The sequence below is a fragment of the Lactuca sativa genome, chromosome 2, assembly GCF_002870075.4.
Source record: "Lactuca sativa cultivar Salinas chromosome 2, Lsat_Salinas_v11, whole genome shotgun sequence".
NCBI lineage: Eukaryota > Viridiplantae > Streptophyta > Magnoliopsida > Asterales > Asteraceae > Lactuca > Lactuca sativa.
In genome coordinates, this window is record NC_056624.2 from 12,998,373 (window position 1) to 13,014,693 (window position 16,321).

Below are 16,321 nucleotides of genomic sequence, written 5' to 3' on the forward strand. Positions count from 1 at the left end.
GCATTTAAAATCATTTAAAACATTGATTAGGGGTATGAACTCACCTGTAGTTGGTGATTGGGATGAACTGAACGGTATAGGATGGCTAGGTGTCAAGCGAGGACTTGTACACGCACTACGATCCTAATGAACATATAATCACACATATATGTACTCAATTAGACTCAAATCACTAATTGATAATGTTAAGACATCCTAGACATAATAAACACTTTACATAAGTGTTTTAAGCCTTAAGGATTGCATCTAAGCTATTGTGGGACAAGGTATTTGTGTTTAGGGTTCCAAAGGACCCTATATGTGAGTTTACTCCCCATATACCACCACACATGGAGTTTACGGTTGTAAACTCTTGAGTTTACGGCCGTAAACTCCCAACCATGGGGGTTTGGTGTGTTTTGAAGTCTCAAATGATTCCTAGAATTATTCTAACTTGGTGGTTAAATTCTTGGAAGGGTTTAAGGTCTAGAAAGACTCCATTTAGGAGTTTACGGCCCTAAGGCCATTCCCCTTAGAGTTTACGGCCGTAAACTCTAAGCATGGTGTGTTTTTGATGCTTTCAAGTCCTTTGCACTTGTGGTATAGGTTCTAGACTTTTATTCCAAGCATATGAAGGCATTAGGCACACTTTGGTGCCCTTTTTAGGAGTTTAGGGCCCAAGAACCATGCCTTGGCCGTAAACTCACTTTGTTAAGTGATTTTGATGTGGTTCAAGCCCTTGATTAGATGGGAACAAGTCTAGGTAATTGTCTAAGGCTTTAGGAGCCTTAAAAGTACCATTTTGAGTTTGAAATTGGAGTTTACGGCCTATGATATTCTTGGGCCGTAAACTCCCAATCTTGGGTGAATTTTGGTTGTTTTCTTGTCCTTAATACACCTACAATTGATTCTAAGGCAGTTGTATAACACAAGGGTCAGTTTTGGCTTTGTTTCGGGAGTTTACCGCCCAAGAACACCTTGGGGAGTAAACTCCTAGATCTAATGATTTAGCCATCTAAATCATGTTATAAGCACATAATAAGCATTCTAACACTACTAGAACGAGTTACTCATGTTTTGGTATAAAAACCCGAAGATCTGTGAGAGAGAAAATGGCTTTTCTCTAGTTGGAAATGTGAATAATGAATGAATTTGGTTCAGAAATCTATTTATAGTCCTAAAATATTTTTGGCAGAAAATATTTTTATTCCTGAAATGATCTCTAATATAATAGAGTGTTTGAATAACAGTGTTGCACAAAACCCTAGTGCACCCACTCTCCTGATATTTCCTGAAGTGTAAATCCTGAAAACTGCCAAACATATACCCGAAGCCTGGAATTTCCCTGAAACTGTTCTAAGCTCTATTGTCTTGATATGGGTTGTTCAGAATGGAAATTTCAGGTTGTCACAATATATATATATATATATATATATATATATATATATATATATATATATATATATATATAAGTTTCAACAGGCTTAGGACTAGGGTTTCCACCTTAACTCCTGTTCCTTGTTTGGTTGTGGGTTTAGGGTAAAAATCACTTGTCCGACTACCCTTTTCAATCTCAATTATATATGCCTTATATATATGAGTATAAAACTTATTTAAATAAAAATTTAACCCTGTTGTAACATGTTGAGCAAAGAGGTATTTTCATATATATTTTCATTACATGCAGAACATACATATAAACTATAATATATATATATATATATATATATATATATATATATATATATATATATATATATATATATATATATATATATATATATATAGTTTATGGAAAACACATACTATTCTAATAGTTCAAGAAACAATACAAGAACATAAATATTAAACTATAATAAGTATAGTTTATGGAACACTTACACTATTTTACTAAGTTCAAAGATACAGTACAAAAATAGTTATTTAAGTATAATTATTTTACACTACGAGTACACTACAAAAGAGGAATACATACATTTACAAGAACAAAAGAACATTTACACACTATACGTAAACTAGTTAATATGGGATTGTGAGCCACTACTTCATCGTACCCACTAGAGTACATGCCAAAGTCCTGAATTAGAGTCTCTTGGAGGGAGAGTGTGAATTTGTGTATAGATCTATATGAGACTGACAATCCCGCACATAATTTGTTAGCTATAGTTATACCGGCAGGTCTGGGGTAACAAATGTCATAACATTCCGACGCCTGAAGAACGTCGTGCAAGCTACTAGTCATTTTAGCATGGTTATAATATCACTCACAATAAGCATTAACTAAACATTTTGGTTTACAAGACAAACATAACTTCAAGAGTTTTATTTTAATAGTAGAACTACATTACACTACTTTACAGCACAGTTAGATCCCAGGAACATACATATAAAGGGTTTTCATACAAATACAACATAGTACACTATTTTTCCATATACAGTACAACATACATTTCTTGGAAGCATTCCTTTATATGGTTTTATTTAATAATAAGACTACAGTATACTATTTTAGAGTACAATAACACAAATACATTTTGGTCTTAAGGCGTAAGACTACATTTCATTTACAAAAGAAAATATTGGATTTTCTGGAGGAAGTACATTAACATTTTCAAAGAACAAAGATAGACTTCTAATAACAAAATGCTTATGAACTCACCAACATAAATGTAGATACACTTTCAAAATCACTTGTATTCTCAGGGAACCAGTAGAAAAGTACAGTTACATGTTTTGAGAAGACAGAGCATCATAGCGTCACGTCTTATAGTTTTTCCTATACACTTTTGGTGTCATACAAACAATGTTACAAACACAATGTAATTACTATATTTTCAATATGATGGTTGTGTTTACGTTGCTTACTATTATTCAATTGACATGATATTGTTCATGACGTCACCCGCCCCCAAACATTTCTGTCGTTCCGGTTTGGGAGTGTGATAGTATCCTGGCACCCTAAGAAAATTCAAACTTATGATGGTGTTCTTGTTGGCTCCCACTTTTCAATCGCCTCAATCGTTTCTGGGTCTACCTTGATTCCATGTTCGTTTACAACATGTCCCTGAAGAGGTTTTTTTAATCGAGAATGAAACGTAATTATAACATCCGGGTTCCCAGGTGAATTATATTATTCTTTTATTTTAAGTTTTGTGGAGGAACTCGGCGAGTTGATGCTTAGACTCACCGAGTAGGATCCCGAGTTCTTATCCAGATTAATGACCGGACTCGACGAGTTGACTCATGGACTCGGCGAGTCCACGCTGTTAAGTGAAACCCTAAGTTCTCGGGTTTGGGACATATTTAAAGGCCCTTATGGCCATCATTTGTGGCCACTACCCCCCTGAGAAAACCCTAGTGAGAAGAGAGATCGTTGTGGTGCAAAAAGGAAGGCTAACTCACTAGTTCTTATGTGTTGTAGCAAGAAGGAAGAAGATAGAGCAAGCTAAGCAGATTGAAGATCTTGGATCCATTCCTATTTGATTAAAGGAAGTTGTTGGAGGTAACCATCTGTGCCATTCTTGTGATTTTATGATTCTAGTGGAATCTAGGGTTTCTTTATGCATATTTTAGCATGAGCATGGAGTATGAGAGGTCCCAAGCCTAAATGGTTCATGGATTCGGACCTCAAGAGGCCCAAAGAGTTCTTATCACACTACTTTTTGCCATGCCTTTTGTGTTAGGAGCATAGAAGTCTATTTTTTGGGTTATTTCGCCAAAAGGGAGCTTGGGGGCATTGCATGTGTACCAAGATCCAACCTTTACGTGATTATCATGCTTGGGAAGGTCAGATCTATAGATTAGAGGAACAGATCTGACCTCAGGAGGTCATTTGAGTATGAGCATGGCATGAACTCGCCGAGTACAAGAGTAGACTCGACGAGTAGGAGTAGGTTTCCCCGAGAACCACATAGTTGGTGACTCGCTGAGTTGGGGAAGTGACTCGGTGAGTCATTGGGGATTTAGAGGACTTGATTTCATGACTGAACTCGCCGAGTCAAGAGCCTGACTCGATGAGTTGGGTCAGGTTGTCCCACGTTTCGCGACTAGTGATGATTTCGAAGAGTGGAGGGTTGACTCAGTGAGTCAAGTGAGAACCAGGGGTGAGGAGGACACGCATAAACTCGCCGAGTCACAATTATGCACTCGACGTGTCTGGTCAAGGTTTAAACGTTGACTTTTGTTGACTTTTAGGGTTTGGTCAACAATTGGACTTGTTGACCGTTTGAAGGGTAAAATGGTCTTTTATCCTTCTTAGAGGACATGTGAGAGTCGATTCTAGCCTGGAGGGTTGTTATTGATTGAGATGATTGTTTATGTGTTTAGGCAGAGGCTAGATCAGTGTATACGCGAGCGTGATATTACCCGAGACATCTGAGGTGAGTCTTCTCACTATACTTTACCATGAGTAGGTAACCAGAGTTATGTGATAGAGTATCTTGTGTGCTATCTATGTGATGTGTTGCACTGCATTATTCCTATGTGATTTATGTTGTGTGTATATCAGAGTTAGGACCGGAAGGTCCACAGAGCTAGGACCAGAGGGTCCACAGAGTTAGGGCCTAAACGGCCACAAAGTTATAGCCTCGAGTGGCTAATATGTGTTATATGTGGTATTTTGGGGACTCACTATGCATTTATGCTTACAATGTTTCGTGTTATGTGTTTCAGGTACTAGTGACGATCACGGGAAGGCGCCGACATGATTCGTACACACGTGGAGTTTTATATGTTCTTTTGATCTTGGGATATGTTTTATGAATTGAGATGTGATACATGGGGGATTTTTTTTAATTTTATGAATGGAAATGTGTTTTGAAAATGTGAAAAATTGTTTAAATTTTTACGGTGTTACAAGTTGGTATCAGAGCCTTGGTTTAAGGGACTCAGATGCACCTTCGGGCGTATCTGAACTTAAACTGAGGATTTGAGGAAAAGTTTTGATAATAAAATAATTTTCAAAGAGTAAAAGAGTTTTGAAACTAACAGAGCAGAGCTGTGTGTACGATCAGCCAGCGCCCGAATGGTGATTTCCCAAAATACCCTTACAATAAGTGTTATGAGATATGTTATGCTATGATATATGATGAGGTATGTTATGCATGATAGAGTAGACTAGGTATTCTTATTAGGACTAGAGTGGCCTAATATGTGATGCCTTAGTCTAGGAGTCTTGCTGCTAGGGAAGCTTGAGAGTGATTAGATAGCAGCGAGGAGTTTATGAAAGATCTGCTAGAGAATAGCCTATGATTATTGAGAATAGAGTACTTGGGATTTGGGACCCTGAGAGGAGGACTTGGGGTGAATGCTGATGCGGTGTGAATAAGTATTGGGCCCGTACTACTGGAGACACTGGATCAGTGCACAGTCCGAGTAAGAATCTTCGGGGTACCAGAGGTCAAGTAGGGTTGAGTTATCGAGTGTGGGTATACTCAAGCAAGTCCTTGATATTTCTTATGTTGTATGTCAGAGACATCATGGTTGGGACACGCCACACACCAGAGAGCAGCGGTGCTAGTGATGAGGAGATTCGTCAGATCATTCACGAAGAGGTGGCTACGGCCATCAAGGCAGAGATACTAGAGATGTTTAGGTCTATCAAGACCACGCTGATAGAGAATTTTGATGAGCGATATGCTTCTCTTTCTGATGTTGTTGTTGCTGCGGGCACCATAGTTGTTGCTGCGGCTAGACCGCAGGGTGGTGATGCGTTGCTGTTCCGGGAGTTCAGCAACACAAAACCACCAGAGTTTGATGGGACGCAGGATCCGATTGCGGTGATGAGGTGAATTTCTGACATTGAGGGGTGTTTCTTCACATGCTCATGTTCAGATCATTTGAGGGTTCGGTTCGCACTGAACCAACTTCGCTTGGGAGCGAAGGACTGGTGGAAGTTTGTGACGGCGCACTATTTGTCTGCTGAGCTTGCTGTAGTGACCTGGGAGAGGTTCACCGCTATGTTCCGAGAGGAGTATGTTCCCCAGGTGGAGAGGGAGCGTTTGGCCCAGGAGTTTCTGACCCTCAAGCAGGGTACCGAGTCTGTTACAGTGATTACCAGGATGTTCCATGAGAGGGAGATGTTCTGCCCAGAGCACGTATCTTCCGAGCAGGTACGTATGAGCCGATACCTGAGCATTTTGAGGAGGGATATACGAGATTTCGCAGCGAACTCGTCGTACCAGACGTTTTCCGAGCTTCAGGCAAATGCTTAGAAGAGGGAGATAGAGTTGGAGACTCAGGCTAGGGAGGAGGCGAAGTCTCAGGGGAGGGATAGGCGACCGGCACAGTCTCAGCCGACAGCCAAGAGGGCCAAGCCCGCCGATTCGAGACAGGGATCCAGAAGGTTCGCACTTGTGGAAGTGCGACAAGAGTCATGACGGGGTGTGAAGAGCAGGGTCTTGCTACAAATGTGGCAAGGAGGGGCATATGGCCAAGGATTTCCCCAAGGGGTTTGCAGTCTGTTTCCACTGTAGCCAAACTGGACACCGGAAGGCAGAGTGTCCGTAATTGCGTGGGTCAGCACAGGGAGCGTCTCTGGGATCCGCCCATGCTGCAGTGAGAGCTACTGATAGTCAGATCTACTCTTGCTCTTCAACTTCTAGCTCCAACAATGGCTTCCTCTTCTTCTTCTTCACCTTAAAAAGGCACTTTCAAGCTTAAGAACACACACACAAGCTTAAATGCGGGTTTTCTGCTCTCTTAGGGTTCACTCAATGAGGTATGGTGGCTAGGGTAAAAGACTTAATGTTCCTTTTATAGTGCACAAGCCATAATTTAGGGTTTGCATCTAGGCACTTTACGTCCAGCGTAACCCTGGGTACACCCAGCGTACCTAGGAGAGTCCGCGTCCAAAACAAGCGCATGAGTACGCGTGGCGTATGTCTCATTACACCCATCATACTCACAAGTCCAATACTCAACTTTAAGGGACTTATCTTGACAACTTACAAAAATAGAAGGGTTAAATAGTTTACTTGAGTTTCGGGATGTTACAGTCAGCTAATAGAAGATATCTCTGTGATCGATGATCTCCAGAAAAGAATGTGTGCTAGATCAGAAAAACATCGAGCTGAGCATTCGTGTTGAAGATCTCTTGACTGAGAATTTGAATTTAAAGATTCATGTTTTTGATCTTCAAGAAGACAAAGCAATTAAGTCCAAGCAAATTTCTGAGCTTCAAGATCATTTCAATCTCTTGACCACCAGCTACTTTAACCTCATGAAGAAGCTTGAAGAAGATTTTGGTGATAAATATAAGACGTCCGCAGCTGAGCATAGAATTAATCTTCATTCCCAAGCTCATCCTATAGCCGTGCCAACTGCTTAAACTTCTCGAGTGGTGAATCATTTTACAGAAGAGCCTGCTCATGCTCCACATATTTCAGAGATCATTCGAGATAGACAAGAAAAAGTTGCTAAGAAGGGACAAATCTTATTCAAGAGGAGTTCCGACAAGAATACATCGGGAAATCGATCAACTGTCACTGTTACGGATCGCGAAGCTGTAAGGTTTAGAGACACATATGGTGATAGGTCAGGTATCATATCTTGGGGTTTTCATGATCCCTTGAAAATATGGATTGTTCGCAGAGAGAGCGGCAATACGGAGCTATACAAGGATTGTCATGATTTTAACTCTTGGACCAGAGTGGATCTTTCAGAGCTATCTCAATCTCTATTCTCAAAACCGACTGATAATCAGCAAGCAACAAGCTTCAAGAACTTTCTGGAAGACCAAGTAAAGAAGGGATTTCCAGCTATGAAGACTGCTGAGTCTTTGATAATGGATCATCCTGATGTTACTGATCCCAAGACTGACAATCCGCTTCAGGTGGTGATGTGGCCTGCTACAAATCAGGTCAAACAAATTCCAGTGCTTCAAGATTACCTGGATGGATCTCTAAGCTCTATGCTTTACTGGGTGTTTGATGAAACCACAACATCTGCTATCATCAAACTAAAGGAGGGGTGCATTCGCTTATATGACAGAAGGGATTTATTCCAGTTCAGAAAATGGGACATTCTTCATTTGAGTCATTTCCAGATTCAGGTTGCTGAGGAGATTTTTGAGTCTGCTGCGAAAGAATATACCACGATGGTTGCTGAAATTATCAACAAGCGGATGTGGAATGGAGCGATGGGGCTGGATGATGTATTGATCATGGACAAAGATTGACTTAAAGCTAGCACCAAAACATGGGGGAGATTAAAGGGTCTAATTAGTGGTTTCGTCTAGACTTTCTATGTAATAGGTTCTTTTGGTTAATTTATAGCTTTTGGTAGACTTTATGTAGTTTACGGCTCGACAGTGAGTTTATGGTCGTAAGCCTGTTTACGGCCGTAAACCCAAGGCCGGCCCAGGTCCAGTATATATAGAGGTGTGCTAGGTCTTTTGTCAGTTGTTGATACCTCAGAGTACACGGCTGCTGTAACCACAAGTTGTACCTAATGTTGTTCTTAATAGAAAAGCGTGTGCAAGCTTGTTGATTCTCTATTCTACTTGTTCTTTATTGCTAACCGATTGTATTTGCTGTTTGATCACTAGTAAGATCTGTTTTAGGACCTTACAAGATAATAAATAGTTAAACACCAAACACATCAAGAATCGAAAGTAGTGTAAAATCATTCTATTATAGTATCCCACTAAAATCAGTCAACACCCATATCAAAAGAACACTAACAGAGCTATATAGTTAAACTTACGGAGATCACCACCACAAAGACGAAGAACAAGGTGCAAATTGGACTCCTTCTGGATGTTATAATCTGCTAAAGTTTGCCCATCGTCAAATTTCTTCCCTGCAAAGATCAATCTTTGTTGATCAGGTGGAACCCCCTCCTTATTTTGAATTTTGGTTTTAACGTTATCAATGGTGTCGGAGCTCTTAATTTCCAAGGTGATTGTCTTCCCTATAAGGGTCTTAACGAAGATCTGCATACCTCCTTATCTTGTCTTCCCTGCAAAGATCTGCATACCTTAAGAAGTCGATGAAGGAGACTCGTGATTTTAAAGATTGAGATTGGCTAGAGAAGACAGTGGGTGTATGTATGTGTGTTTTGTTCTTGGTTTACCGAAATCCCTACACCCTCTTCCTCACATAACTTATGGTGGCTGACGATTCGATGACGAAGAAACGATATCATAACCAGATCGGAGTTTTCATCTGCAGTTGAGGGCACCAAAATGAAGGAGAAACTAGATTGGTAACCACAAACAATGGCAGATTGGATGGCAGATCAGTAACATAAGAAACAACCACATTAGAGATGACAGCAGTAGAGGAGGAGGCTGAAGAGGGTCGATATTGTTTGTGTTGGGGTAACAGGAGCATATGGAACCTCCGTGAGTAGCATCATCATCATTGAACCACCACAGAACACCGTTGTCGTTGAAGAAGAAGGATTCACCAGAAAAAGTTTGAGGAATCATCAGTCGCTACAAGTGTGTGTGTCTTTTAATGTTACTGTGTGTATGTTTTGATGAAGAAGATGATCAGCTAAAAAGGGTATGGGCTCAAATCTAGAGAGAGAGAGAGAGAGAGGGAGAGAGAGAAAGGGGGGTGGGCCCTTCTTATTTTTTTAATTATTAAAATAAATAAATCAGTATTAGATTTAAAAATAAATGAAAAATAAATACCCAAGGGTAGTACAGTCATTTTACTATTCGGAGAGACCAAAAACACAATGAAACTAGCTCAAAAGGATCACCAATCCAAAAAAGTCGAAGCTTTGACTAAAACCCAAAAAACTGCATACCACAGGGACCATTTTGGCAATTTTGTCTAGAATCTACAACCTCACCGGTGGCTTAGTTATGAATTTCCTCACCAAATTAGGTAAAAACTTACTTGTTGGTAGACAAAGTCTGTCGGAAATCTATCACCTCCCATTCTCGGTTGGAAATCCGAAGGAATGTAAACTGAAGAGTCGGTATGAAGTTCAGTCAATACCAATTTTCGTTGGGTTTACATGGGAAAAGTAAAAAAATAAATAAATAAAGAAAACTAGTTCCATCGATATACACCTGCTATTTATTTAGTCGGTAATATATTGCTTTTTGCGTTGAAAATCCGTGAAAAGTATTTTCCCATGCTCTATTTATTATGTTATTTGTTTTGTTGGAAATGTGTCGCCATTTACCCTTTTGCCAACGGATTTGGCAAGCTGTTCTATTTTTTAATAGTTCGTAACAACAATAATGAATTAATCATCATCATGTCAAAGGGATATGAAGACAATATGTCAGGCTAAAATGAAACAAAATCCTAAAAATGAATTGTTTTTTAAATTTGAAGCACTTATTATTTTATAAATAATTAAAAAAAAATTAAAAAAAAAATTAATAAATTGATAAGTTCAATACAGTATAAACACATAAAAAGATGTTTGTTTTTTATTCTACACACGTGGTGCACGATTTGCACCGACCCACATCTGTCATCAAACCTAATCACTATAAAATGGCTTAGACTCTGGCATATCTTTAATCATATCCTTCTGTTCACCTATTCTAGACTTCGAACCATTATTTTCTGCTATGGAAACAACAATCATTTCCAAAGAAAACATCAAACCCTCTTCCCCAACACCATCCCATTTGAAAACATTCGATCTTTCTGCGTTAGATCAGATTGTTTTAAGTCCTTATGTACCAATCATCATATACTACCCTAATAACAATGGCGACAACTCCAATCAAGCCCTACAAAAGTCACAGGTTCTAAAGAAGTCTTTATCTGAGACCTTGACTAAGTTTTACCCACTTGCAGGAACACTCAAGAACGAGGGTTCTATTGATTGTAACGATATTGGTGCTAACTATATTGTAGCTTCGATCCAGTGTCGTCTTGACGAATTTCTAAAGCAACCTGATCACCATTTGATCCATGGCTTTTTGCCATTTGTACCTAGCTTTGACAAGTCTAGTGTTGGTAATCAGGTAACAAACGTGCAACTGAACATTTTTGAATGTGGTGGGATTGCCATTGGGTTATGTATTTCCCACAGAATCGTTGATGGGGCTTCGGTGTACATGTTTCTGAAAGCATGGAGTAACATGGCTCGTGGAGTTGAAGAAGTCGAGTATCCAAACTTCACCACTCCATCTCTCTTCCCTGCAAAAGGATCATGGCTCAGAGACATATTCAAGGGTTTGGGTAGGTCGTTGTTAAAGGAAGGAAAGTGTTCCACAAAGAGGTTTGTATTTGGGTCGGATGCTATCGCTAGATTGAGATCAAGGGCAAAGAGTAACGGGGTGCAACGCCCTAGTCGTGTTGAGGTTGTATCTAGTTTGATATGGAAGTGTGCAATGGATGCAACTAAAGAAGCAAGTGGTATCCAGAAGCCTTCTAGTTTATCACACTTTGTGAATCTTCGGTCCAAACTTAAATCCACCTTGTCACATAACTTCATGGGTAATGTGATTTGGATTTCAAATGCTGTGTGTCTCCCTAGTGATGAGACGCCTTTGCACAGTTTGGTGAATAAGGTGCGTGAAAGTATTTCGAAAGTTGACGCTGAGTTTGTGGAGAAAGCACAAGGTGATGAAGGGTGTTTTGCAATGCAGAAATCTTTAGAAGAAATGGGTGGGTCCACAGGGGGCATAGATAACTATGGTTTTACGAGTTGGTGTAGGATGGGTTTCTATGAACTTGATTTTGGTTGGGGAAAACCGAGTTGGGTGACAGGTATTGTAGGAGATGGCTCGCCAGTGTTCATGAATCTTGTGACTCTAATGGACACGAAAAGTGGTGAAGGAATAGAAGCATGGGTGAATTTGGATGAATCTGAAATGGAGATTTTACAGAAGAATCAAGAGTTACTTTCATATGCTTCATTGGATCCAAGTCCTCTTCTAAATGGTGAAATTGGTGCATTCGGTGCAGGAGTTGACCAGATAACTGACCAATTTGTAAAGGAAAGTAGATTCGCTTCAAACGGCCTGATTTTTAATGCGTAAAAAATTAAGGAAGTCGGACATGCATGCTGATTGTGGGTTTTTAATAATGATTGTGGCCAGGCAGCAATGGAGCCGAAATTATATCATTTAGGGCTAATAGTTAGCGTTCTAGTTTTTTATTGTGATTGTGTGTTTTTAATTATTTTTTTGTTATTGGTAAATCGTGTGAAATAAATGATTCTTAATAATCATGTAAATTTTTTGATGTCGAATTATCGATATTCAATTGCCATAAGTGTCTTGCTGTCTTGCAGAAACAAAATTTGATGTCACATGGAGAGTTTTTCAAATATGGGTTGATTTAGAAATGGGTTGATTTTACTTGCAAAAATTTTAATGCCCCACAACAAACAACAATAACTTCTCATAGAATCTTTTGTTTTACATATCAACCCTTCAGTTATTTTATATTTCTTTTTACGATACAATCTTTTATTTTACATATCAACCCTTTAAGTATTTTACCATTTCTATCTACATTTTCTATATTAAAAATACTTATATTTGATCTCTATTATATATCATATATAAATTTATTTATTAAAATTATGTAACTAAATTTATGTATTGCTTTTAGCAAATTATACCATCACAACAAGAATTTGGAGTATTAGGCACGTCGCTTTTTGCGACGGCATGAGTAATAGCGGCGACACCAAAGTAGACGCTTTTGGTGTCGCCGCTAAAACACAGTTGTCGTCACTAATAGCGTCGTCGCTAAAGATAACCACCGGCTATCCGTCGGAGACACGCTACTTTCAATCATCACCCTTGGTTTTGCAAATAATCCAACGGATAGGGTTTGTTCCTGTGATAAGGCATTAGAGACGACTCTTTTAGCGGCGACATGTCGCCGCTAAAGGTGTCGATCCGTTGACCAACCTTAGACCAAATACTAGCCCTACGATGCTTTCCCAATCCAACCGTTGGGAATCGCCAGAAAGCACGCGTATGATTTGTTGGAATAGTGTCTAAGGCTGCAACTATATTAGGCAAGTATTTGACCCGGTTGTGCATGGTCTTTTTGGGTTGCCTTCATCATAGCAACTTGATAGGATGATTTATTAAGAGAGAGTAATTATTATTAATATATTATGAGAATAATATATTGATTTGATTAATATAAGTCATAGAATTAATTGGAATTAATTTGGTGACTTAAAGAGATTAATTAAATAAGAGGGTATAAACTGTCAAGTGTTTGATAGTTAAGCTTTAGACTGTAAATCCATATACATATACAAGGGGCGAATTCTAGAAGCTAGGATAGCTTCAAAATCGTCCAAGGGGTTATCTATGGAATGAATTTAGATAGCCTTAAGAGAAGATTATCCAATTAGGGTTTAGGTTGTAACCCTTAAGGAGTCTACAAGTATAAATAGACCCCATGGCTAAGGGAAATCGGCACTTCACCAAAAGTAAGAGAAACCTGGCCGATTTCCTCCCATCTCCTCTCTCCTAAATCATCTTTCTTGCTATTGGTGTTTGTAAGCCATTAGAGGAGTGACAATTGTGACTCTAGATACTCCAAGACTACAAGATCAACAAGGAATTCAAAGGTATGGTTCTAGATCTGTTTCAATGTTGTTATTTAACCTAATTAGTCATTAGAAGTATTGGATTCAAAGCATGTTTAATTAGAAAGCCTAGATCCAAGCATTAGGGTTTTGCATGTGCACATAGGAAAGTTCTTATGGCTAAAACCCATCAGTGGTATCAGAGACTGGTTTGGTTTTCATTAAATTGTTGCTTGATTAGCTGAAACCAAACTGCAAAATTTGAATTTTGTGTTTCTGAGTCATGGACTCGGCGAGTTCCAAAGTGGACTCGGCGAGTTGGCCTGACTCGGCGAGTCCCTTTGTGCACTCGGCGAGTCCAAGCGTCAGTAATGGCCGGATTCGGGATTTTTCCATAATTATCTTATGGAAACTTACCTTAATCATATGAGATCAACCCTAATCCGATTTTTTGATATATATGACTATTATCTTGATCTAAATAAAGATATTTATCAACTAATAAAATATTTAATTTCCTTATATGATAATTAATTAATTATTTTAATTATTTTGGAAATTATCTTAAAAAGAAATCTTGAATAAAATCAAATATAGATAATTAGGATATTAATTGTTAATTGGAATTATTTATTATTTGATCCTCCATGTTTTAAATGTTTAAAACTTGTCCTCAAGTTTTGAAATTTATATTTTGTGATTAAAAGTTTTAATTTAGACAATTTAAATTTCAAACCCTAGATTTTGAAAGGTTTAAAATACAACCCTATACTAATATGATATTACTAGAATAATATATATATATATATATATATATATATATATATATATATATATATATATATGTATAACTAAATGCTAGTCTTACCGTTAGTAGGCCTCATTCACGAAGCCAATCTATAAGGTGGGTATAAGGTTGCGGCCTATAAAATGGCGCTTAATGGGTGTACACTCACACCCACCGCTTGCTTGATTGGTGGAGGGTCGTTAGCCGAACGGGTAGGATAGGGCAACCTCATCCTCTCATTAAAAGTATAATAAGTAATACAAAGTAACTACACATATTTTAAATTTTCCCAATCTTAGTTACTTTAGGAAAAGTGAATTGATGCAATCCCATGAAATTACACTTTGCACCCTTGCTAAGAAGTTAGTGGAGCGTGTGTGGTTTACCGACACACTAATTGGTTCTAAGCAAAGGTGGCAAAGGGTGATTCATTGTTTATCATAGTTCGATGGAGCGTGTGTGGTTTACCGGCACATCGAATAGGTGATCGTTACGATGAAGGCACCATGTGAATTTGCATGGTAATTCACACCCGCTTTGTGATCCTCGGTATCCCAGTCACAAACAAGAGGGGCATATCGAGATTTAAACATGCCATTGAATAGTTTCAATGAATCTCATCCGAACCTAGGAATTCTCAATACATTTAGGACTAATAGTTAAGGTTTTGAAATGGACAATTAGTGAATCGTCATTCACTTACCTTCCATTTATTTGCATGTTAGATTACGGCATCCCTTTTCTAGTATGTAAATGTTATTGTTGGATCCTAGCCCTAATTTTTCTAATTGGGTGATAATTAGGGATTCTTATTCTAATCTATCTTTGTCCTTTCTTCTTTTGTAGATGTCGAACGCAAACAACGCTGCTATTAGTTCTTTCACGTTGATGAGCCTTTGCCAAAAGGTCACCTTCGATGGAACGAACTTTAGCGAATGGATAAGATACATTCACACCATTGCTCGCTATGGGGATAAGGAGTATGTCCTCGATGAGAAGCTCGAGAAAATCAACCCTGAAATCGCTACTCCGGCTGAAATCACCGCTTTTGAAACTCATGAGCGAGATGCAACGAAGGTACATTGCATCATGATTGCCACCATGAACTCTGAATTCCAAAAGTCCTACGAGGACATGTACCCGTACGAGATGCATCAAGACTTATTGGAGAGATACCACCAGAACGCGAGACAAGAGCGTTATGAGATTTTCACCAACATGATTTCCGCTAAGATGGGTCATGGAGAATCTCTTACTGTGCACCTAAAAAAGATGCAAAGGTATGTCGACCGCCTTCGCAAGTTAAATGTTGACTTTGGGGAAGACTTGGCGATCGACATGGTGCTTCACTCTTTGCCTCCGATGTACAACCAATTTAGGATGACCTACCACATGAACAAAGAAGAGGTCACCCTAAGCAAACTCCAAGGTCTCTTGAGGGTCGCTGAGAGCAACTTCAAAGACAAGTCTGTTGCACCTACTCCCAATTCGCCTGCTGCTCCTGTCTTGGTTATTCGTCAAGGAAAGGGAAAGAAGAGGAAGGCTTCATCGAAGAACTATCGCAAGGTCAAAGCCCGAGATGGTGCCTCTTCTAGTGGGACCAAAGTTGATCCCGCTAAGCCCTGCCCTAACCCGAAGGAGGCAGAGTGCCACCACTGCCACAAGATAGGACATTGGAAGAGAAGCTGCCCAGAGTACCTGCAAGCCATCAAGGAAGGAAAGATCAAGCCATCTTTCGCAGGTATATACACAATTAAATCTAACGATTCTAATCATGCTATTTCTTGGGTTCTTGATACCGGTTGTGGTTACCACATTTGTTCTAATGTGCAAGGACTAAGAAGAAGTAGGGATGTGGAGCAAGGAAGAATCAATCTAATCATGGGGAACAGAAGATCGTCGCCTGTGACCAAGATTGGAGTGTATTCTTTAGTGCTTAGGAATAATTTGTGTTTAGATTTGAACAATTGTTGCTATTCGCCAGAAATGGCTAGAAACATCATTTCATTTCATGGTTTATATAGACAAGGTTTTAGATTTTCTTTTAATAATGAGAATGGTTCTATTTTGGCTTATCTA

At 39.0% G+C, this 16,321-nt stretch overlaps 2 protein-coding genes across 2 annotated transcripts; one reads left to right on the top strand and one right to left on the bottom strand.

The window, feature by feature from the left end:
• Window positions 1-8,492: 8,492 nt before the first annotated feature.
• LOC111902995 (ubiquitin-like) lies at window positions 8,493-8,917 on the bottom strand. The gene is made up of 2 exons (XM_023898790.1): window positions 8,683-8,917; window positions 8,493-8,542 (listed from the first exon to the last, which is right to left on the bottom strand). The coding sequence occupies exons 1-2, from the start codon at window positions 8,915-8,917 to the stop codon at window positions 8,493-8,495; spliced, it is 285 nt and encodes a 94-aa protein (XP_023754558.1).
• Window positions 8,918-10,488: 1,571 nt separating this feature from the next.
• LOC111903032 (stemmadenine O-acetyltransferase) lies at window positions 10,489-12,150 on the top strand. Its single transcript, XM_023898832.3, has one exon. It carries the CDS (start codon window positions 10,517-10,519, stop codon window positions 11,936-11,938), a length of 1,422 nt encoding a protein of 473 aa, XP_023754600.1. The 5' UTR covers window positions 10,489-10,516; the 3' UTR covers window positions 11,939-12,150.
• Window positions 12,151-16,321: the final 4,171 nt, after the last annotated feature.